At 39.1% G+C, this 22,474-nt stretch overlaps 1 protein-coding gene across 1 annotated transcript in view; it reads left to right on the forward strand.

Moving 5' to 3' along the window:
- The window catches only part of CAMK2A (calcium/calmodulin dependent protein kinase II alpha), a 177,945-nt gene that overhangs the window by 41,250 nt on the left and 114,221 nt on the right, over nt 1-22,474 (forward strand). The window contains exon 2 of the mRNA XM_058169649.1: nt 9,119-9,213. Within this exon, the coding sequence (XP_058025632.1) occupies nt 9,119-9,213 (95 nt within the window). The remainder of the gene's footprint in view (nt 1-9,118; nt 9,214-22,474) is intronic.

Raw genomic sequence — 22,474 nt, forward strand, 5'->3', positions numbered from 1 at the left:
CAATCTTATTTTCCAATTTTAAATTAACTTTCTTTATTTCTTCTACTTCCTGCTCCAATAAAATCACATTTGATGCCAGACCCTGTACTGCTGACACCAAACCTTCTTTAACTTCTTTATTTCCAGTTTGAATTTCTAACATCTGTTTTTTCATCTCTGACATTTCTTCTGTAATTAATTTAAACTTATCCTCTATCTGGGAAGTTTGCCAATTCATAGCATCGTTAAGAGATTCTTTCATAAATTCTTTCAGGTTATCCTGAAGTGCTTCCAAATTTAATGATTTTGTATCTGCTGTATGTGCTGGAGAGACTCCCGGTGTTAATGTTCCTGGGGTTTTTGTAACAGTTGACTTTAATTGTTTTGCTGCCATCTCTTAAAATTTCTCTTTAACTTAATATTACGTATAAACCTTTTAAGTCTTTTTTTTTTTTCCAGTCTCAGTATCTCTTCTCCCTTCTCATTACAATGTTTAAAAAAAAAATTTTTTTTCAGCTGGCCTCAGCTATAAACAACAGACAGTGAGACTTGTAACACTTTCGTTTTCAACTGTGTAGCTCATTAAAGAACGATCGGCATTTTCACTTTGAAATCAGATCCAAAACTTAAAAAAAAAATAACAGGGAATTGATTGATTACTTGCTTTTATAATTAGAGCTCTCCTGTTTCTGTTCAGTCCGGTATTATCTTCTTTAAGTTAAAATTGGTCCCGGCTAATATTACGTATAAACCTTTTAAGTCTTTTTTTTTTTTTTTTTTAAATCAGTCTCAATATCTCGATTTCTTCTCCCTTCTCATTACAATGTTTTAAAAAAATTTCCAGCTGGCCTTCAGCAATAAACAGTAGATAGAGAATTGTAACACTTTCGTTTTCAATCATGTAGCTCATTAAAGAACGATCGCCATTTTCACTTTGAAGTCAAATCCAAAACTTAAAAAAAAAATAATAACAGGGAATTGATTGATTACTTGCTTTTATAATTAGAGCTCTCCTGTTTCTGTTCAGTCCGGTATTATCTTCTTTAAGTTAAAATTGGTCCCGGAAGTTGGTCGCGGCAATTAGGTCTGCCGGAGCAGGAAAAAAGCCTCAGATCTGGAGCACTTTGAAGTTCTGAGGGGCTTAACCTTGAGCCCCTGGTATCTTCCAGGAGCTCTAGGGAAGCTCTACCTCTGCTTCCTTTTGCTCACCACCGCTTCTTCTCCCGAAGAGGGGGGTTTCCGAACTGCTGGACAGCTGATTGTCGCTGTCTTAGCAGTCCAACATGATCCAGAGGTTGGTGACCAGAAAGATCACCTCCATTGCCAACGGAGCCAACCAGGAAGTCCGCGCGAAATGGTTTTTTAACAGGGTTTGCAGAGTTTGCCACGATACCGATTGTACCGGCGTCGGCTCTGCCAGGGCTTCCGCGATGTCGATGACCTCGGGACCGCAGTGGCTCAAGAAGTATGCCCTTTTGCGGTTGTCTGGAACTCCTTGCAGTTCGTTTGCTTCTAGAAAGCTTTCGAAACGGGTCATGTAGGTTCCCCATTTCTCTCTGGCTGGGTCAAACGGCGCGGGCGGAGTGTAACTGGCCATCTCCGCGTTTCTGCCCTGTGTTTGCTGGGTTCGGTTCTTCCGTGCTTCAGCTCGGTTCTGGTGCTCCTTAGCCTCGAGATCCCACCTTCGTCGCCAGTGTTAAGTTCGGGAAGTAACGAGGCTGGAGACCAGGGTAGTGACAACAGCTCTTTAATATATGGTGAACCCAGCAACCTGGCTGGGGAAAAACCTCTCCTTATATACTGTTTAACCGGTGGCTTCAACCAATCAGCAACGTGCTTGTTTCCCGCCAAAATATTTAAAGATACATAACACCACTAGATGTACTTCCTTGATAGTTGGGATCTGCAATGTGCCCTGCCTTCTTAGTCCAAATGGGCTAAGTCAGTGATGGGGAACCTATGGCACATGTGCTGGAAGCAGCACGCAAAACCATCCTGTGAAAAATGCATGGCCTCGCTGGCTCCTCTTCCACGTTCCTGTGATCACACGTGTGGCGGTCAGCTGGCTGTTGTGCATGCAGGAGCGGCGGAACCCAGAAGAGCAGCGTTCCGGCACACATGAGCAGGCCGGCACCCGACCTTCTGGGTTGACATTGCATGCACGCGTGAGGGCCAGCTGCTCGTCAGGCGCACTTCCAGACCAGTATCTGGGTGTTTGGGTGCCTGCTCACGCATGCATGATGGACCGTCGCTCTTCCGGGTATTGCCGCTCCAACACACACAAAGGCCAGCAGGGCTGCGCATACCTTGTGGGATGGTTTTGCGTGCCATTTCCGGCACGCAGGCCAGCACACGGGAACGTCAAAGGTTTGCCTTCATGGGGCTAGGTAGACGTAATTTCTTGATCTGGATTAACTTGAACAGTTGACAACCTTAAAACAACCTTAAAACCCACAGCTGGGTTGAGCCAAAGTCTAATATATTCATACCTGTCCAGATACTGGGAATAAAAGTTGATGGCACACTTCAGTGGTCCTTGATAGAGATATATATCATCAGTATATGATAACACTTAATCTTGCACTTACGGGTAACCTCATCCAACAGCATTATGTTGGAATTAAATGGGAAAGGAGACCATAGAGCTACAAGGAACCCTGCAAAATAGGGATTTAGTGCTAGTTCAACCCTTCCCACCACCACCAAACTTTGGGACTTCCTAATTTCAAAGGAAGGAGATCCAACCACAAACTTATACTCCCAACTCCTAACCCCTAAAGCTGATCCAGAAGGGTAACATAATCAGTAGTATTAAAGACCACTGAAATGTCCAGAGCCTATATCCCAGTCCCACCAAAGGTCATCTGTACATGCAATCAAGGTAATTTCCTTGCTACTTCCCAGCCCCATACCCACTGAAAAGGACCCCCATAATATTTCTCCCAATGTCCTTGTGAGGTATAAACTGACCTTCTCAACAAACTGCCTTAAAAAGCCAAGATTAGAGACAGGACAAAGTATTGTTCAGAGTGGTGGGAGCCAGAGATGGCCTCCTGAATAGGGTCATGTATCATGGACTCTGATATAGAGCTGGTATCCATCAGGTATCTGGAACAGACCAGTTACATTTTCCCAGATCAGGCTTTTCTGGAACACAAACACAAAGAGAAGAAGTGAGCTCAATAATGCTAGAGCAGTAGGGTTAGGGTTAGGAACTGTAAGGGACTATAAGCAATTTGGATGGATCTCTATGTTTTGACAAATGTTTTCACTCAGACTGTTCAGCCAAAATGGATGCATTGTCAAACCAGCTTTAGGCTTAGTCCTCATTTAGCCTGTAATGCAGTGGACAGTTCAGGGCTGCAATTTGAGAACTCCTGACTATGTACAGATTACAAAGCGATGACTAAAAGCATATAGCATAATTTATTTACTTCTTACTCAATCCTAATTCCAGACTTGTTCATTTATCATTTAGGGGTGTATGCAGGGGTGAAATCGACTTACCCTCCTTACCGGTTTGGAAGTGCATGCGCCATGCATGGACTTGCTTTGCTCGTGCGTGTACGCTCGCTTTGCTCATGTGCATGCACGCATCACATGCGCACGCAGACCTGCACATGCACAAAACCTTCTGCGCATGTGCAGAAGGTTAAAAAACACATTACTTCCTGGTTAAAACCACCCGGGTGGGTGGGCAGAGCTTTTGTTCGATAGCCAAACTCCTGGCCACAATTGCTACTGGATCACATGATCTGGTCCAATCTGGGAGCATTTCACCCCTGGGTGTATGGCACTGCAAAGTTAGAGACCCTCAAAGTGTTCTCTCCCCAACCTAAAACTATTGCTGTTTTCAGTGAAACACATCTGAAATCATTTGATGTATTATCCAGCGGAGGACTACTTAGCAGAAAGAATGACATGATCATGAAGCTGAAGTCATAAGTTTCTAATCCAGTGGATGGATGAAAAAATCAGAAAGGAAGAGGCCAAGCTTTGTTTTAGAAACCTCTGGGGAACAGATCAAACAAGTCAAAATGATGCCTCTAGTTGTTTGATTGAAGCCTTATTCATTTTTTACATAGAACATGTGTGCAACACATATAGAAGAGGGGTGAAGCTTTGTAGGGTCATGGCTACCATCTTAACATTTTTATTCTCCCCTACAGACAATTATTTTACATTTACAGCACCCTTAGAACTCTGGGAACCAATTTACTTATGGTGAGAATAGATATATCGGATTAAAGGAGATCTGGAAGAATGTTGGGCATTACATGACCTTGGTGAAATTTAGTTTTGTGTTTCTTTCTATAGAACATTTCCTCCAAAAACGCAAAGTTTAATTTGTCTTTGCAGCTTGACAGGCTTCTAGCTACATTCAAGAAATAAATGGAAACCAAACATTCTTTGAAGAAACTCATAAAATGGCAACAGAACTGTATTATCCAGAAACAATAGTGTAATTTTATTTTTATCTTAGTGTGGGTAGATAGAGTCACCATATTTTATAACCTTTCCTGAGAAAGCCGAAGTAGTGTGGATTTTTCAAAATCCAGATTGGCAGCATTCTTTCTTTCATTAAAATGCATTACATGTGGCGCATATTGCCATTTGTTCTGGGAGACATTTGATAAGACAGAAGGTATTGAATGCTTTCCACCAGTGGAAAAAGTCACCATTGAGGGTGGGGTGGGGAGAAGACAATGAAAAATACTCTGAATGTGCCAAATGTTTGACGGCAGGAAACAAATCATTGCTTTCTATAATAGGAAGATTCTTTTCCAGGGGGTTTTCACATTATATTTTCTCCTTCAAATGTCATTTGAGTGCAAATACATCCCTGGTTGGATCAAATAACATGTTGGCCGTATCAGGTAGGAAAGACATCCCTAATATCTGTACTTAGGAAGTCTTTTTTTCCCCTCACTTTGGTCTCAAGACATTGCCACAATGTGTGAAGAATTCAGAAAGAATTCATCCCTCTTCATGCAGTTTGGGAAAGCTATTTTTTTTCTACCATATTTCAATGTTATGGTGTAAAATTTTTTGGAAAAAGAGCAAGATATTGCTATGATATTGCTATATAAATAGCAATTTCCTGTCAATTTCCTGTCTCAAGTTTCCCCACCTGTGAATAGCATCTGGCTTTTTAAAAAAATCATTATATTTGTGAAGTTTTTTCATGGTGCCTATTAAGGATCTCCTGGCTGTTTTTTAACAATCCATTAAAACTGAATCTCAAATGGGAAATTTCTAGAGATATTTAGATGATGGCAGTTGGAGCTTCAGCCATGCTGCTCTTAGCACTGTTGCAGAATTATATCTCCAAATTTCCTGAAATATTTAATTCCTGTATGGAAGAAGTTGCTAATTTTTTCAGGGAGTGTCATAACTTTTTTTCAAATTTCTTCTGGTACTTTTCAGCTAATTTTATTATAGGGCCACAAATGACCCAGAAGGAATGAGAAGATGAGCAGAGCAGACTATTAAGGACAAGGGTAGAGAATAGCATAGCATAGCATAGCATAGCATAGTGTAGAATAGAGTAGAATAGAGTAGAACAGAGTAGAATAGAATAGAATAGATAGGAATTTTTTATTGGCCAAGTGTGATTGGACACACCAGGCATTTGTCTTGGTGCATATGCTCTCATGTACATAAAAGAAAAGATACGTTCGTCAAGAATCATAAGGTACAACACTTAATGATAGTCATAGAGTACAAATAAGCAATCAAATCATATTAGAAAATAGTCAATATAAATCGTAAGGATACCAGCAACAAAGTTACAGTCATACAGTCATTAGTGGAAGGAGATGGGCGATAGGAATGATGAGATTAATAGTAGTGCAGATTTAGTAAATATTTTGACAGTGTTGAAGGAATTATTTGTTTTACAGAGTGATGGCATTCGAGAAAAAACTGTTCTTGTGTCTACTTGTTCTGGTGTGCCGTGCTCTATAGCGTCGTTTTGAGGGTAGGAGTTGAATCAGTTTATGTCCAGGATGTGAGGGGTCTGTAAATATTTTCACAGCCTTCTTCTTGATTCGTGCAGTATACAGGTCCTCAATGGAAGGCAGGTTGGTAGCAATTGTTTTTTTCTGCAGTTCTAATTATCCTCTGAAATCTGTGTCTGTCTTGTTGGGTTGCAGAACCAGAAAGATAAGAAAAAACAAGAAAGACAGAGATAGAGATGGCAGAGATGAGATAAAGATATCTCCTTTTATTTATTTTATTTTATTTGTCAAGCATATATAAGATAACAGGTAAAAGTGTAAACATAATTTGAATACATGAAAAGAATAAGAGTAAAAAGGAACATTAGGACAGGGATGATAGGCACACTGGTGCACTTATGCATGCCCCTTACAGACCTCTTAGGAATGGAGTGAAGTCAACAGTAGACAGTCTAAGGTTAAAGTTTTGGGGCTTTGGGGAAGAAACCATGGTCAGGTAGTGCATTCCAGGCATTGACCACTCTGTTGCTGAAGTCATATGTTCTGCAGTCAAGTTTGGAGCCGTTTATCTTGAGTTTGTATCTATTATTTGCTCATGTATTGTTGTGGTTGAAGCTGAAGTAGTCATTGACAGGTAGGACATTGTGGCAGATAATTTTATGTACTACACTTAGGTCAGACCAAAGTCAGCGTAGTTCTAAGTTGTCTAAGCCCAAAATTTCAAGTCTGGTGGCATAAGGTATTTTATTGTGGGTAGAGGAAGGGAGAACTCTTCTCATGAAATATCTCTGGACTCTCTCGATTGTATTACTGTCCTATATGCAGTGCAGTTTCCAGACAGATGAGCTGTATTCAAGAATTGGTCTAGCAAATGCTTTAGTTAGTAGTTCAATATTACCAGAGAAGAAGCTACACAAGATTAGGTTAACAACTCTTAATGCCTTTTTGGCAATGTTGTTACAGTGGGCTCTGGCACTTAGATCTTTAGAAATGACTACTCCAAGGTCCTTGATGGAGTGAGGGTCATCTACAAAGTCATTAACATGCTTGCATGTTAATGGATGGGTCAATGGAAGTATATAGAATGAAGGCTAGTGTATAGGAGCAGAAAGATATTATGTTTAAGGATGACCTTAAAATGGATATAAACTGGCATTTTGTTTTTCTATGCGTAATCAGATAGTTAGCTTATCATTTTTTCAGTAGTAACATTGTCTTGTCTTCCATGGTACAAGCAAACTATGTTTTTCTGATCTCCTTCGTATTCAAGGTGGAATCAAATATTAGACAAAATTTGATAATTACCTATTGCAATTTGTGGTTCTTCAAATTTTGAAATTAGATTATTGATAGTTACTGTTCATGAGTTATAGATCAATTCCAGAATTGGATCCAGAACACTCTAACTTCTTTAGTAAACAATAAAAGGTGAATTACAAGATCCAGCACTACACACATTGTGTAGTCTTGGGTCTTGTAATTCACTTACAACAGTAACAATAAAAAAGAAATCAAATACCTAAAGCCAAATAATAATACAACAATAAAGTAAAAATAAATAAATAACGTACGCATCAATTATCAAAACATTAGACATTAGACAGAATAATGTTTGCCAGTTGAGTGTACAAGTAGCCCCCCACTTATACCCATGGATGAGTCCAGAATTTCACTTGTAAATTTTTGTCAAGTCGACATGACTGAAATCGAAGTTGCAACCATTATTTACAATAGTTGCTAAATAAACACTGTCGTTGTTAAGCAAACGCTGCAGTCATTAAACAAATCCATTTTCCCAAAGGGTGTTTTGACTAGAAACTGGCACAAAAGTCTCCAATTGTGGTCCCATGACTGAAAACATCCATGAAGTGAGCTGGTTGCTCTATGCCCAAAATGTGATCACAAGATTGTGGGTGTGACTGTTACAACTCTAAAAATGGTTCATAAGTAACTCTGGGGAGATTTGTCGTAATTTCGAACAGAGTGCTGGAATATGCAGCTGGAGAATGAGTTAAGGGGAATGTTGACTCTACATGCTGCTTCCTAGGGAGGAGGCAGCAATTTCTAGATATTGGCCCAAAACAAGAGAATGTGTGATGGGGGAGGGAGGAAAAGGATCAGGATAACCACACCCTTGAATTTGCCAGGGTATATCTATTATGTCAGAAAGTTATGGCTTTAGTCTGGCAAGATTCTGTCTATTAGGTGTAAGCCAATAAAGAACTGGACTTGATTGGCTCTCACTGTGTCTTTGGGCATAGGTCTTACAATGATCATTAAGTTACTGTTCATAAGTTGAGGACTACCTGTAGTGCCAGAGAGTCAGTTTGATCTAGTGATTAAGTTACCAGGCTACAAACTCGGGGCCATAAGTTCTAGTCCCACTTTAGGTATGTAAGCAGATGCAGGAGTTTGGGCCAGTCCTCTATCTCAGCCTTAGGAAACAGTCAATGAAAAAACATTTCCAAAAAAACCTTGCCAAGGAAACTGCAGGGACTTGTCCAACAGTGGCTTTATTTCCTGAAGATCCCACTATTAAGATAGAAATACAGATGATCATGCTTGGCTTTTGATAGGGCTGTAGACTCCCATAAAGGGCAGGTTCATGGAGTTGAGTTCCTCCTGGACTTATGGCTTCTGATCAAGGAGCAGGTAGAAGCCAAGACCAGGAGAGCTTTTGCCTAGTTTTGACTGGCTCATCAGTTGTGCCCTTACCTGAAACAGGATATTCTGAGGACGGCCACATATGGCCTTGTCATGTCCAAAATAGGTTACTGTAATTCATTGTACATGGGGCTGCCCTGTAGACTTTTTGGCCAGTCTCAATACTACCACATTATACCACTGCAGCAGGAGTTGAAATAGTTGCCAGTGTTTTGAGTACAATTTAAGGTGTTGGCTGCTACCAGGAAAGCCCTATAAGAGGTTGTCTTCTTGGCAGTATTTCTGCTCTCTGAGGTTGAAAGACATCCCAAGACATCCAGCTGGCTTTGTGGCTAAGGCAGGACTAGAACACCAAGATTCCTGGTTTCCAGTCTGACACATTAACCATTACACCAAACTGGCTCTTGGGAAGCAGGAAGGGCTGTTATAAAAGGATCAGCTCTAGGTGGCAAATATGCTAGGTATTACACTGTTTGGCCAAACTTCTCACATATATTTTGTTTTCATTCCTGCAGAGGTGCTTTCTCCATTGTCAGAAGATGTGTGAAAGTGTTGTCAGGACAAGAATATGCTGCCAAGATAATAAACACCAAAAAACTTTCTGCTCGCGGTAAGTGCTGTCTGGCCCTAATATTGTTGCCTTTATTTCATTTCCAGGCCACATCAGTGTTTAATAGTATTTTCTTCTATTTATTGAATCTGTGTAAGAAGAGCTTCAAGAGGCATAGCCCAGGGGTCCCCAACTCCTGGGTAGCAGTCAACTACTGGGTTGTGGCCTGTTCAGAACTGGGCCACGCAAGCAGCTGACCAGCACATGCATGTATGCCTTATTCACACAAGCAGTGGGCCAACATACATATGTGCGCCAGCTTGCGTGGGCCAGTTCCCCCCTCCCCCGCATGGGCTGCCAAACTGCAAAAATTGGAGACCACTGGTCTATGCCACTTATTAGTATGGAAGAAAATCAGGTCCTGGCAGCGGCTGGGTGAAAACAGAGGTGAAAACTGCAGGATAAGGATTAATAATGGGACAAAAAATATGATGCTAGCATTGTTTCTCTGCAGGGTACACCCTTTTAAAAAAAGTATAGTTTTATTCCCAGATTTTATTCCCAGATTTCCCAAGCACATAACTTTTTGATATGACTTTTCTAAAATATAAGTTGCTTTTATCATTTGGAAAAAAACTACTGGTCTTTGTGCCATGGTAGAATCAATACCAGGAAACTGTTTTTCATTGTTGAAGAGCAGCATGTGTCAAAAGCTCCATTGCATAGAATAGGGGTGGGATGAGGATCAAAACTAGATTTGCATTAATTTCATTCACATTGTCATTTGTTTGGTTTAAATGCAGAAAATTTGAGTGTTATCCAGTCATGCATTTAATATGAATAAATATGAATAAATAAATAAATAATGTTTTTCCTTGAACATACAATTATTTATTCATTTAAGTTATCAAAGGTAGTACCAATAGCAATAGGTGCTTTGGGTGCAATGCTAAAACATCTGGAGCACCATTCGAACACTAGAGGCATTGACAAAATCATCATCAATCAATTGCAAAAAGAAGCTTTACTTGGAACAGCTTACATCCTGCGACAATACCTTTAACATCATCAAACAATCACATTTCCCTATCCCAGGTCTTTGGGAAGATTCAAGAGGTGGACAATAAGTGCCAGATTCAATACAAACTGACCAGCCACAATAGTAACATTCCACGATAGGTAGATGTTACAGGTACCTTTAACTGAAGACAAGTAATGTATTCTTCATGGCTTCAATATTTAACCTTGTCTGTCACATGAAGTATTTCAATTCGATAGGAGTTTTTGGAGCTTCCTTGAAGACATGGGGAGGGAAAGCTTCTGCCTTAGGTTCATGCAGAATAACTGTGATCCCACATTGCCTTTTCTCAATCTTTTATGGCATAAGAAATTTTATTCTGCGGGGGAATTAAAAATCAGCCAACTATTTAATTCTTGGTACTCCAAAGTAACTTTTTATTTGATCATGACTCAGTTCAATATCCAATTTGCTAAATCATCCAAACTTTTAAAATTGTTTGTCCTAATGAGAATAGCCTTTGAAACTATCACCTTTCTGCCTTCTTGTATGTGAAAACGGTGCTCTTTCCTTGGTTTCTCCCGTACCTTTTAAAGAAGTTGAAATGAAGGGTGTTTTCACACATCACCTCTGAATCTCTACTGCAATATTCTTGATAATGTGGCAGAAAAAACAAGAGAACATTTGTGGTGTGAATAAGCGTTCTGGCAATGTAAGTTTTACATTTGCATTAGAAAGCTAGCTTTAAAGAGCTACTTTATTTTATTATTTTATTTATTTTATTTAATTTTTATACCGCCCTTCTCCCGAAGGACTCAGGGCGGTGTACAGGCAAAAGTAAAAACAACACAATATACAAATTAAAATACCTTTTAAAAACTTATTAAATTAGCCTGAAATTAAAATTTTCCATACTAAAAACCCCATTTAAAATTAATAAAATTTCCCCTTAAAACTAATTTAAGCCAGCCCCGCGCGAATAAAAAGATGTGTTTTTAGTTCGCGACGAAATGTCCGGAGATCAGGTATTTGACGTAAACCCGGGGGAAGCTCATTCCAGAGTGTGGGTGCCCCCACAGAGAAGGCCCTTCCCCTGGGGGCCGCCAGCCGGCATTGTTTGGCGGACGGCACCCTGAGAAGTCCCTCTCTATGGGAGCGTACGGGTCGGTGGGAGGCATGTGGTAGCAGTAGGCGGTCCCGTAAGTACCCAGGTCCTAAGCCATGGAGCGCTTTAAAGGTCATTACCAACACCTTAAAGTGCACTCGGAAAGCCACAGGCAGCCAGTGCAGCCTGCGCAGGATCGGTGTTACATGGGAGCTACGTGTAGCTCCCTCTATAACCCGCGCAGCTGCATTCTGGACTAACTGAAGCCTCCGAGCGCACTTCAAGGGGAGCCCCATGTAGAGAGCATTACAGTAATCCAAGCGAGAGGTAACGAGCGCATGAGTGACCGTGCATAAGGCATCCCGATCAAGGAAGGGGCGCAACTGCCGAACCAGGCGAACCTGGTGGAAGGCCCCCCTGGAGACGGCCGTCAAATGATCTTCAAACGACAGCCGATCGTCCAGGAGGACACCTAAGTTGCGCACCCTATCCTTTGGGGCCAATAACTCGCCACCAACAGCCAGCTGCGGCTGCAGCTGACTGAATCGGGGTGCCGGCATCCACAGCCACTCCGTCTTGGAGGGATTAAGCTTGAGCCTGTTTCTCCCCATCCAGACTTTAAGTCTCAAGTATGAAAACATCCATAGACTTCTCTCCCCACCCCACCCCTCGCCCCAGTATTATAGAAATATGCACTGGCTGAAGATCTTTCCTCACTTGCCTCTAACCATAGCACTAATTTGTCCTTGCAAGGAGTTCTTCTGCAGTAATGCCTTGATACTGCTTTTGTCTTGTCTCTAATTTACGAATAATATAAATGGAATCTCCCATAACTTCACTTGGAGTTAAAGTAGTGTTTCTCCCCTTAATTTGCCCCGCAAGACTTAAGTTTTCTCAAGTTGCTCAGTTTTGTCACTCCTTGTAATGGGAAAAAGTCAGCTGGCTGGCAGTGAATGGGAACAGAAATAACTGAGACAGGAAAGAGATTGGCAAGGGGAGAGGGAAAATGACATACTATGATAGTTTAGTGATGACCTACCCTTGGATTTTATTTTGATTCAGCAGTGGGGAATAAGTCAACTGTCAGAGTTCACTACCAGATATGGCAATAAATCTTAACTCTCCAGATACCTAAGTCCATATTAAGAAAGTAGCTTACAGCAGGGACACATAGTGATTAGATAAGTGATTTAAGGCGGACCAAAAAGAAGAAACATACAGAAAAGATTTGCCTACTGCAGAATGCAGAAAGGGAAACTTTTGTTTGTCTGCTCTGGGCCGTTTTCTCCCACTTTTTGTGTCAAGGAATTTTTGACCAGGGTTAAAACATTTGCTCAGTGTTTACCCAGTAATTCATAATGGTTGTGTCTTACCTGAGAAATGTTGCTTCAATCCTCACGCCTCCTGATGGGATCTCAAGGAAGTTTGTCTTCCAGTCTATGTGCAAAAAGGCTCATTTTCAATCTCTGATATCTCCAGTTAAACACTTCTATGCCAAGCAACCATTAATTTTCTGACTGGAGTTGGTAGGAGCTGTAGTCCAATACATCTGTGAGATGCTATAAGACAGGGATCTCCAAACTTGGCAACTTGGCATGTTGGCTGGGGAATTCTGGGAGTTGAAGTCCACAAGTCTTAAAGTTGCCAAGTTTGGAGACCCAACTTAAGGAAAGGCAATCTAAGAGAGTCGCTGCCAGCCAGGATTTCTTAGGTAGACAAATCATTGAGATCCTTCAAAGAAAGCGTCAAAGGCTTTGATCTCCTCTTTTCCATTTTGCAAACTGAGAGGTTTGATCTATAAGGGCAGGCAGCCCTCCCGACTCTGTTTTCATTGGCAGAGGGTTGCAGGAAGCTGTCATAGCCAAAAATGGAACTTGGGAGCCCATTTTTGCTGGCAGAGTGCTCGGGCCACCACAGCCCCCCCCCAACGAGTTGATGTCAAGCTGGCCATGCCCACCCTGGCCACCCCCACCCTCATCCCTTGAGGTCAAACACAACCCTGATGCAGCCCTCAATGAAATTGAGTTTGACAGCCCTGTATTAGGGTTTCTATATTTTCTTAAAGAAAGAATGATGGTCAGTAAAAGAAGTTTATTCCCCTAGTCATCCAAAAGCCTTTCTTTCAGTTCAGGATGGTTTACCATTGGCTCCGGAAAATAAAGCATCTATATTTACTAATCTTATTTTTAAATGTTGCAAAACTGATTAATTTAAGGCAGCGATAGAAGCTTCTAAAGGGAAAGGGATGCAGCAGCAGTGAAGCAGATTCCGTTTGCCTGAAGACGAATAAGCGGAGAGAGAGAGAGACACAATTCTTAGCCAAGTAGCGCCTCAGGCTTCGGCTATGTCACAGAGGACTGCCTAGAAAGCACAGCTGCCATCCAGGTGAGAGGAAGCCCAAGAGACAGTGCCAGATTGTGCACAATGAACAGCAAAAGGCAGCTGAAAATGTACACAGACCACCGAAAATAGGGAGGATAAAAAAAAAAAATCACATCTAAAAGAGCTGCCTCTCTCCCCCTCTCCCCCTGTCACCAGTGAAAGATCTATGATATTAACAACTGCAATAATCTTTTCTTTGCACATGAACTCAGCCAAATTTCGGACAGACAAATGAAACTGTGCAAGAGTGAAAGGATATTAAGATATTAAGATATTAGAAAGGTGATTAAATATATGGCCTCATTGTTAGTAGACAATTTCGTGATTTTTGTTTTTTTAAAGCAGATCCTAAACTGTACTTTAATAATAGGAAATAATCGATACAGGGGGATTGATTTGGGGGTGAGAAGAGGGAGCAGCGCACCCCTTACTATCAAGCACGTGGTTGAGTGACTAAAGATTAAAATGCATCTGCAAATTATTCATGAGACTGTTGACCTGGGAAAAAATTGTGTCTGATTAGAGGACTGAGAAATTAAAATGTATTAGTAAAGAATTCAGGAGGCAGAGGTACCAGGTCATGTCTGGACTCAGAGAAGATCACTTATATCAAGGTAGGTTTAATTTAAATGATTTATTTCCCACCTTTATTATTATTTTTTATTTAAAAAGTTTTACAAACATTCTTACCCAAATTTTCTCCCTCTACCCCTCACCCTACCCTTCCCCCTCCCTCCCTCACCCAACCCCCCCCTCCCCCAACCTCCCCAGACTTCCCAGAGCAAAATACAAGATATAATATAAATTAATAATCATAAACTAACATAATCAAACAACCCTAAAAACTTTTATCCCTCCCCTCTTACTTTAACTTCCCCTTTTCCATTAACAAATAGAAAAAAGGAAAAACAAGCTAATACAATTAAACCCTAACCAATCATAAGCTATCTTCAGTCCTTCTTCTCCAGTATATATCTTTCATGGATAGTCTTTCATATACATTGAAACTTCCACTGCTTCTCATAAGTTCCTTAATTTAATGTCCAATCTTCAATAAACAATAGTCCATCTTCCAGTATTGTTATAACAAAAGTCCTTCATCCAATAATATATTTATCTGTCATACATAATAAGTAATCGATTTATCTATTAACATTTATCTTATTCTTACCTACTTAACAAATTTTTATCCAAAATATTTTAATTTTTTAATAAATCCCCCATATAAAATCAAATAAAGTTACCACTATCTTATCTCTTACATTTAAATTTTCTACTTCTTCTCATAAATTTTAATTTAATATCCAATCTTCAACAATAACCAATAATCCATCTTCTAATTTTGCTATTACAAAAATCCTTCACCCAATAATATATTTATCTATCATACCTAGTATTAAGTAATCAATATTTCTATTAACATTTATCTAGTTCTTACTTACTTTAACAATTTTTATCCTAAATAGTTTAATTTTTAGCAAATTCATCACATAAAATCAGATAAAATTACCATAATCATATCTCAAAACTATGCCATCTACTTTTGCTCCATATCTTCCCACTCTTTCCCTTATTTTTTTTATAACCCTGTTTTAATACATATATGAACTAATAACCTCAAATACCATTTAGTTTTAATATAAACTCTTCTCCATTTAACCCCACAGACACATTTCCAACAGTTAAATTATAAATTTCTTAAAAATACATGTACAAATTAAACTTCCTTTTTATATTATATTAAAAAGTTTCCATAATTAACCCTTTCACTTAAAGAAAAAGAGAAAAGAAAAAAAAGAGAAAGAAAAAAGAGGGGGGAAAAAGATCTCTTCCTTTAAATTTAATAGTTAAACAAATTAATATTTAATCCTTTACCTCCTCTACTTTTATCAATATTTCTCCATATTTACAGGCCCAGCTTTATCTTGTGATTGTTTTACTTCCATCCCCCATTTTTACCCCTCCATCCCTGCACTCATCTTAGCTTCTAACAACCCAAAATTTCCAGCCTTTAATACCTTAGTGTAGAAATCTCTTGCTCTGAAAACTGTATTAATACTATACTTTCTTCCTTTATAATTCACTGTTAAACCAGCTGGAACATTCCATCTAAACAATATCTGGTGTTTCTTAAGCTCCTCCACTAAAAAGGCAAACTGCTTTCTACTTCTTAACATTTTAGTAGGGATTTCTTTCATCACTAATACATCTCGGTCTAGTATTTGAATTTTGTTTTTATAAAATGCTTGTAAAATTCCATTCCTAACCTTCTTAGTTGTAAAATATACCACAATATCTCTTGGTAGCTGCTTCTGTCTTGCAATCCAGGAGTTAACAAGATAGATTTTTTCAATGTGAACTTCAAAATCTTCTGCTTTCTCTCTAATTACTTGTGCAAAGGCCTGTGTAAAAATCTTTTTTAAATTCTCCTGTTTGCATTCTTTCAGTCCTCTAACCCTCAAGGCATACTCCATTGTTCCATATTGTAATACAACCTTCTGTTCTTCTGCCTGATCCACCTTAGACTGTACTTCCTCTATTTTGTATTTCAAATTCAAATTGTTTTGTTCCCTCTGGGCCTCTTCTATTTTCTTTTGCAAATCCGAATTAATTTGATTAGTTTCTTCCATCCTCTCTTTCATTTGAACCGCATGTTCTGCCAATTTTTGAAGTGTTGCCCACACTTCCTCTTCCAAATCATTATTCCGAGCTTCCACCATATTTTTAAATTCCAATATTTCTTTTTCAATTTCACTAAATTTTTGGTCTATTACCGAAGTCTGAAACTCAAAAACTTCTTTTAGAAGAGCTTTTAAATATTCTTTCATGTCTTCTTTCAATTTGTGTATTTGAGCTAAAGAAACTTCAACATTCTTAGCAACACTTAACTCTGTTTACTTAGAAGCCATTTCTCCTTAACTTTATTCTACAAAGTCCAAAGGAAAGAAAAATAAATAAAAGAAAAGGAAAAAGAAAAAGAAAAGAAAAGAAAAAAGGAAAAGAAAATAAAAGGAAAAAAATTCAGTAAATCTTCCAATCCTCTCTTTAACAATGTAATTGGATTAAATAAGTCTATTTATACTCCTCTTTGCTTTAATTTCTTACTGTAAAATCAACGCCAGCACCATTAGTGAAAGCTTCCTTAACTTTCATTTTCATGCCTTGTTACAAAGACACCATTTCCTTTCTTCTTCTCCGATCATACGTTATATCCACAAACTGGGGAGTTAAAATTTTAACTTGCAACTGCCAATATTTCTGGTTTTGCTCTGTCTGCGTAGAAATCCATTTATAATCCAAAATTGAATGCAGATGTGGACGCGACGTTTGGCTCTGCACAAGTCAGAGGCGCCTCTGGATCTGGAGCTTTTTCCGGGTTAATGAAGGAGCTCCCTCCCTTAAGCCTCCAGGATTATTCCTGGGGCTTTCCGGGGGGGGGGGCTCAACTTCAGCCCGAAAGCTCACCTTCCCCTCTTCTCCCAAGGGGAAGGCATCCAAGCCGCCAGACAGCTGATTTTCGCTGTCTGAGCGGCTTTACGAGATCACGGGGCTGGCGGTCTGGAAAAGACCGCCATCAACGATCTGCAGAGCCACCGGAAGTTCTACCTTTATTATTTTTAAACATAACTTCAGGCAGCGAATATATCCAATACATCTTTCTCATCCTATATTCCGCACAACAACAACCCTGTGAGGTGAGTAGGGCTGAGAGAGAATGATTGACCCAAAGTCACCCAGCTGGCTTTTATGGCTAAGGCAGAATTCACAGTCTCTTGCTTTCTAGCCTGGTGCTTTAACCACTAAACCAAACTGGCTCTCTAATTAACATAGTGACAAATAATGAACTGACCTGATGACAGAAAAATGACATACGAAAAATCCAAAACTTGGTAGGCAGTAGATACTTTGTGACCTAGGGACTGATAAACAATGACGGCAGGATAGAAATACTTTTGAGCCCCCTCTAGATTATGCCAGCTAGGGGGGAACTGCTCAGGTTATGAACTGCTTCCCCATGCAGCAGTAAACCCAGCTGACCAGAGCAGGGGTCTCCAACCTTGGCAACCTGAAGACTTGTGGACTTGTGGAGTTGAAGTCCACAAGTCTTAAAGTTACCAAGGCTGGAGAAGTCCACAAGTCTTAAAGTTACCAAGGTTGGAGAAGTCCACAAGTCTTAAAGTTACCAAGGACTAGAGGACTCCTCTAAGCTTTCACCCATCTAGCAAGATGCTCTCCATTGCATGTCTACCATTAGACCTTTTATTGTGAGTGTTCAGGTCTGTGGTTGCTTTCTTCACAAAAAGACTTGTTGGCAGAGGGTGAGGGTTGGCTCACACTAGCAGGAGCTGCTACCTTAAGATGGAGTGGCATATATTGAGTAGGCCATATTTTTTGGGGGAAGGGAAAGATACTCAGTTGGACATGGATAAAGCCATCAATAATTTTGCTTTCATCCTTCTTACCCCCATAACCCAAAAGAGATGGTGAAGGCTGTTTGGGCATTTTCAGGGATGCTTGCTTTACAAGAGCAAAAAATAGATTCAAGCTTAATGTCAACCGCTTCAAACTTGATTGCAGAAAATATGACTTCTGCAACAGAGTTGTTAATGCTTGGAACTCATTACCTGACTCCATAGTCTCTACAAAAAATCCCAAAATCTTCAACCAAAAACTGTCTACTATTGACCTCATCCCATTCCTAAGAGGACTATAAGGGGCGTGCATAAGAGCACAAAAGTGCCTACCGTTCCTGTCCTATTGTTCTCTTTATTATATCTAATTAATATAGCTATGCATATCCTTTACACACATGTATGTGTATATATATATTTGTTTTCTGATATATTTCATGATATATATTTTTTGTACTATGACAATGTTTATGTATACTGTTGTGACAAAATTAAATTAAAAAAAAATTGGATTCCAACATTAAGGAGGAGATCAGATTTAAAGGCCTATTCTATCACTCTATTTTTTCATCTAGAAGCATTATGTGGTTTTGTCAACATCATAGATTGGTTTAATGCTAAATAAATAATTTAAATAATAACCTGTTAAAATGTACTCCATTAAGCATAAGACGTGGATAATTAAAATGATAAATTATTAATATGTACACACAGACACCAACAAAAAAAAAATCTGAAGGGAGAATACAGAACTTGATTCAGGGTAATATCTAAACAGAAAACGAGGGCTGAAATTACAAGGGTGGAATGATGGGGCTACCTAAGGACACTATTGTAATATGTGTTATATCCTAATGCAAGATCAACAATGGCTTTAAATGAAACAATTTCAGGAGGAGGAGGAGAATGAATAGACTAAAGTGGAAAAAGGGAAATGGGGGAGGGGAAAGGACCATGAAGTAAGATCAACATTTGTTAAGATAATGAGTAAATCATGGAAGCTGTCAGAAAAGAACAGAAATTAAAATCTGCCACCAGGAATGTAAACCTATTTAAAAGGTTCTTGAGAAGGTCCAGATTCCAAAATTGATTTGGGGCATTTTGAAAAGAATTGCATTTTGGTTTAAAGAACCTCAGAGCCTTGCAGTTCAATTCAGAAATCCACCAACTCATCTTGATATGAACCTCATTTTAGTTTCGCTAATCTAGATTGTTAGGTCCTTTGTGCTTTCTGAGCTTGGTTGTTTTCTTGCAGATGTTTTATTACTAGACTAGTTAACGTCATGCTAGCACTGATGTTACCTAGTTGGGTAATGAGACATTTACAAGAAAACAACCAAGCTCAGAGACCACCAAAGACCCCACAGTTCAACCCTGAGCCACAAATTCTCTTCTATTGGCACCAATCTATTGGACATCTTGCAGATCGAAATGTGTTTAGTTCTAAAATATATAATCCCTAGCTCTATCCTATTATAGGACACCTACTGTCTGTTATTTAGTAAAATAGCAAAGTTCATGCTGAAACATCATTATTTTCTCTTCATAACTGCAATTACCACTTGTTTTTGTCGGAAAATGTTACCAGGTACAGAACATTCTTTTATCTGTAGGCATTTTATTTGTCCTAACAATAGGAGTCAAGCTAATAAGCGATCTCTTGCAAGTTTGCTACTGTTAATGGTGATTGTGCGACTTCTTTCTTGCAGTCACTGCAGAAGTAGGCTACCAAGTCTGAACAAGCAACACTGCATTAATATTGTTAATAATCGCTGGATGGATGCTAAAATATCTCAGCTTTCTTCTGCTGAAGCTTATTTTATATCAATGAAGAAAAAGGAACATGGAAATTTGAATACATTCTTCCTGTGTTCTGCCTCTCCTCTTAAATTTGCATTTACTACTCTTTCTAGCTCTCTACAGGGGGAAAATGAGTAGGTGTGACAAAGTGATAATTACTAAAGGAACATTATCAGTCTGTATTTTGAAGCAGGTTTAGCCAGCTTTCAGTGTTCTTTTTTGTTTAATCTAAAAATCTCATCAATCTAAAAATTAATCTAAAAATCTCAAACCCCCCCCCCAACAAGAAAGCTAAGACAATTCTGCTTCCTTCGCTTTCTCTACAACACGAATTTTCTTATAATTATTTGTGGTTTTTTAGCATCACAATATGCCACCATTAATCAGATACTATATGAATGTTCTGTCTCATCAATGTGGGGGCACATCCATGTGTTCCCTGGAAACTATGCATTACTTCCTAACATCTTTAATCCCAGCTGTTCCATTCTTTCTAAATTTGTGCCCCCATCACACATGCAAATACATACTCTTACATTTAGGCAGTCCAAATAAAGTTATGTAATTCATTGATTTGATTCTTGAGTCAGTTGCTGCTTTTGGGACTGGCAGAAATAAATAAATAACCCAACACCCACTGTTAAGAGGAATGGAGAATCTTTAATAAAAAAACATGAAACAGCCATATACATCCACTGGTTGGGGAGCAATTCCTCCTGATCTGGGAGCTACAGTCACATTTTATGTTTTTAAGTTTATTTCCAGCACATCCTTTAAGATTTGACAGGAACAATATTCTGTGATGGAATATGGAGCTGAGTTGAGAGGAAGAGTGAAAAGGATGACTAGTCTTGAATCACTGATGAAGGGGAAGTGGCTGAAAGATGATCCTCCCTAAAGCTTCTTTGCAGTGTTTATCTAGTATTTTCTTTAGTGAGTTGCATCAGTCTGACAAGAATGCCTGTCAACAGGCAAATAATAATAAACACAAAGTCCCATTTTGCTACAGGCAGATAGAGTACAGCCCAGCCCTTATTTTGATTATTCATGCACTAGAAAACAAGAAGGCCACCTTACTCTTAACAAGAGTCCCTAAGTTAGCATTTCAGTGCCAAAGCCTGCAAGCTTAGCTCTACATAAATCTCTTCATCAAGAGTATTGACTGGAAGCCGGGTCTTAGTAAATTGTAAGCTTTTGTTGCTGTTGATTGAGCACATCAAGCAGATTGTGAGATGCGACCCAGTGAGATTTAGACAGCCTTCGTTTTCGCTTTCTAAAAAGAGAAGCTTTTATCTATTGAATGTGATTTTCCACTTGCTCTTTATATAAGCTACTGTAGAAGAAAGCTGACACATGCCCAAGTTTTTTTTTAAAAGCAATATTTCCTCTTCTGTTAGAAAATTTTTAACCAGTGGATTCGAGGCAAGGAGCTCAAAATCTTTCTTTTGGCATAAAACATGTAATTGCTTTTACATTGAACTTCATAATTAAGCCCAAGATTTGCATTAATGTCTTCACAAATTCAAACAATCATCAAAACATTGAATGATTGGTCCTTTCTTTCACAAAATAATTTTGTCCCCTCTAACACTTTGCAAGACCTGTTCTTTTCTTTCTGTTCCCACTACTGGGATGCTACCAGCAATTAAAATATTCCTGTGCCTTTCACAGGGTCAATTTATGTGGCATCATAAGCCTTTCTCTACTTGCATCTACTGATGATACAAACAAGCTCACCAACATGAATGACAGTGTTTAGCTGTATCCAAACCATAGATCATATAGCAATTTGCAGCATTTTTAATAAGATCATAGAATCATGGAGTTGTAAAGAACAATTGAGGTCACCATGTCCATGTGCTTGCTCAGTGCAGGAATCTAAATTAAATCATCCCAGACAGATGGGTGTCTAGTCTCTGCTTGACCATATCCATTGAGGGGAATCCCACTATTCTCCAGAGAAATCAGTTCCATGATTTTAAGCTGCTCTCACTTGTCAGAAAATTCAACTTTCAGATGAATTCACATTTGACTTTCCCTAACTGGAATCCCTTTTTTATCTCTTGCTCTCTGGATCACTGGAAAATAGGTCTTGAAGTGTTTTATGTGATAGACATAGGTGACACATATTAAAACAAGAATGAGCCCCCAATATATCATTCTCATCACCATCCAATTTATCTATTACTTTTAGACTGATTGTCAAGGATCTTTGTTTGGTCTCCTACTTGCAGTACATTTTAAATATCCTGAATTAGAGCTATTTAAAAATTATAGCAGAACAGCAAGTTGGCCTTTTATTGCTCTTCCCAGAAGACTAATTCATGATTCCCATGTCTGTAAATTTGACAACCAGAAGCTCAAACAATGGTCCCAGCTGACTCCTTGGGAATTAGCCTACTAACCTTCCTTTTAGCAGCTTAGCTTGATGGTTTCTGTAAATATCAAGCAGGTTGCATGTCAGAAGGAAAAAGTCTCCAAAATTGTTCAGAAGTGGATTGTGGGATTGTTCAGAAGTGAGAGGACAAAAGCCTTCCACTGTGGAAACTATATTGGCTGGAGATATAAACTAGAATGGCTGTATTATGTTTCATAACTGGATGC

Source organism: Ahaetulla prasina, chromosome 2 (assembly GCF_028640845.1).
Source record: "Ahaetulla prasina isolate Xishuangbanna chromosome 2, ASM2864084v1, whole genome shotgun sequence".
NCBI lineage: Eukaryota > Metazoa > Chordata > Lepidosauria > Squamata > Colubridae > Ahaetulla > Ahaetulla prasina.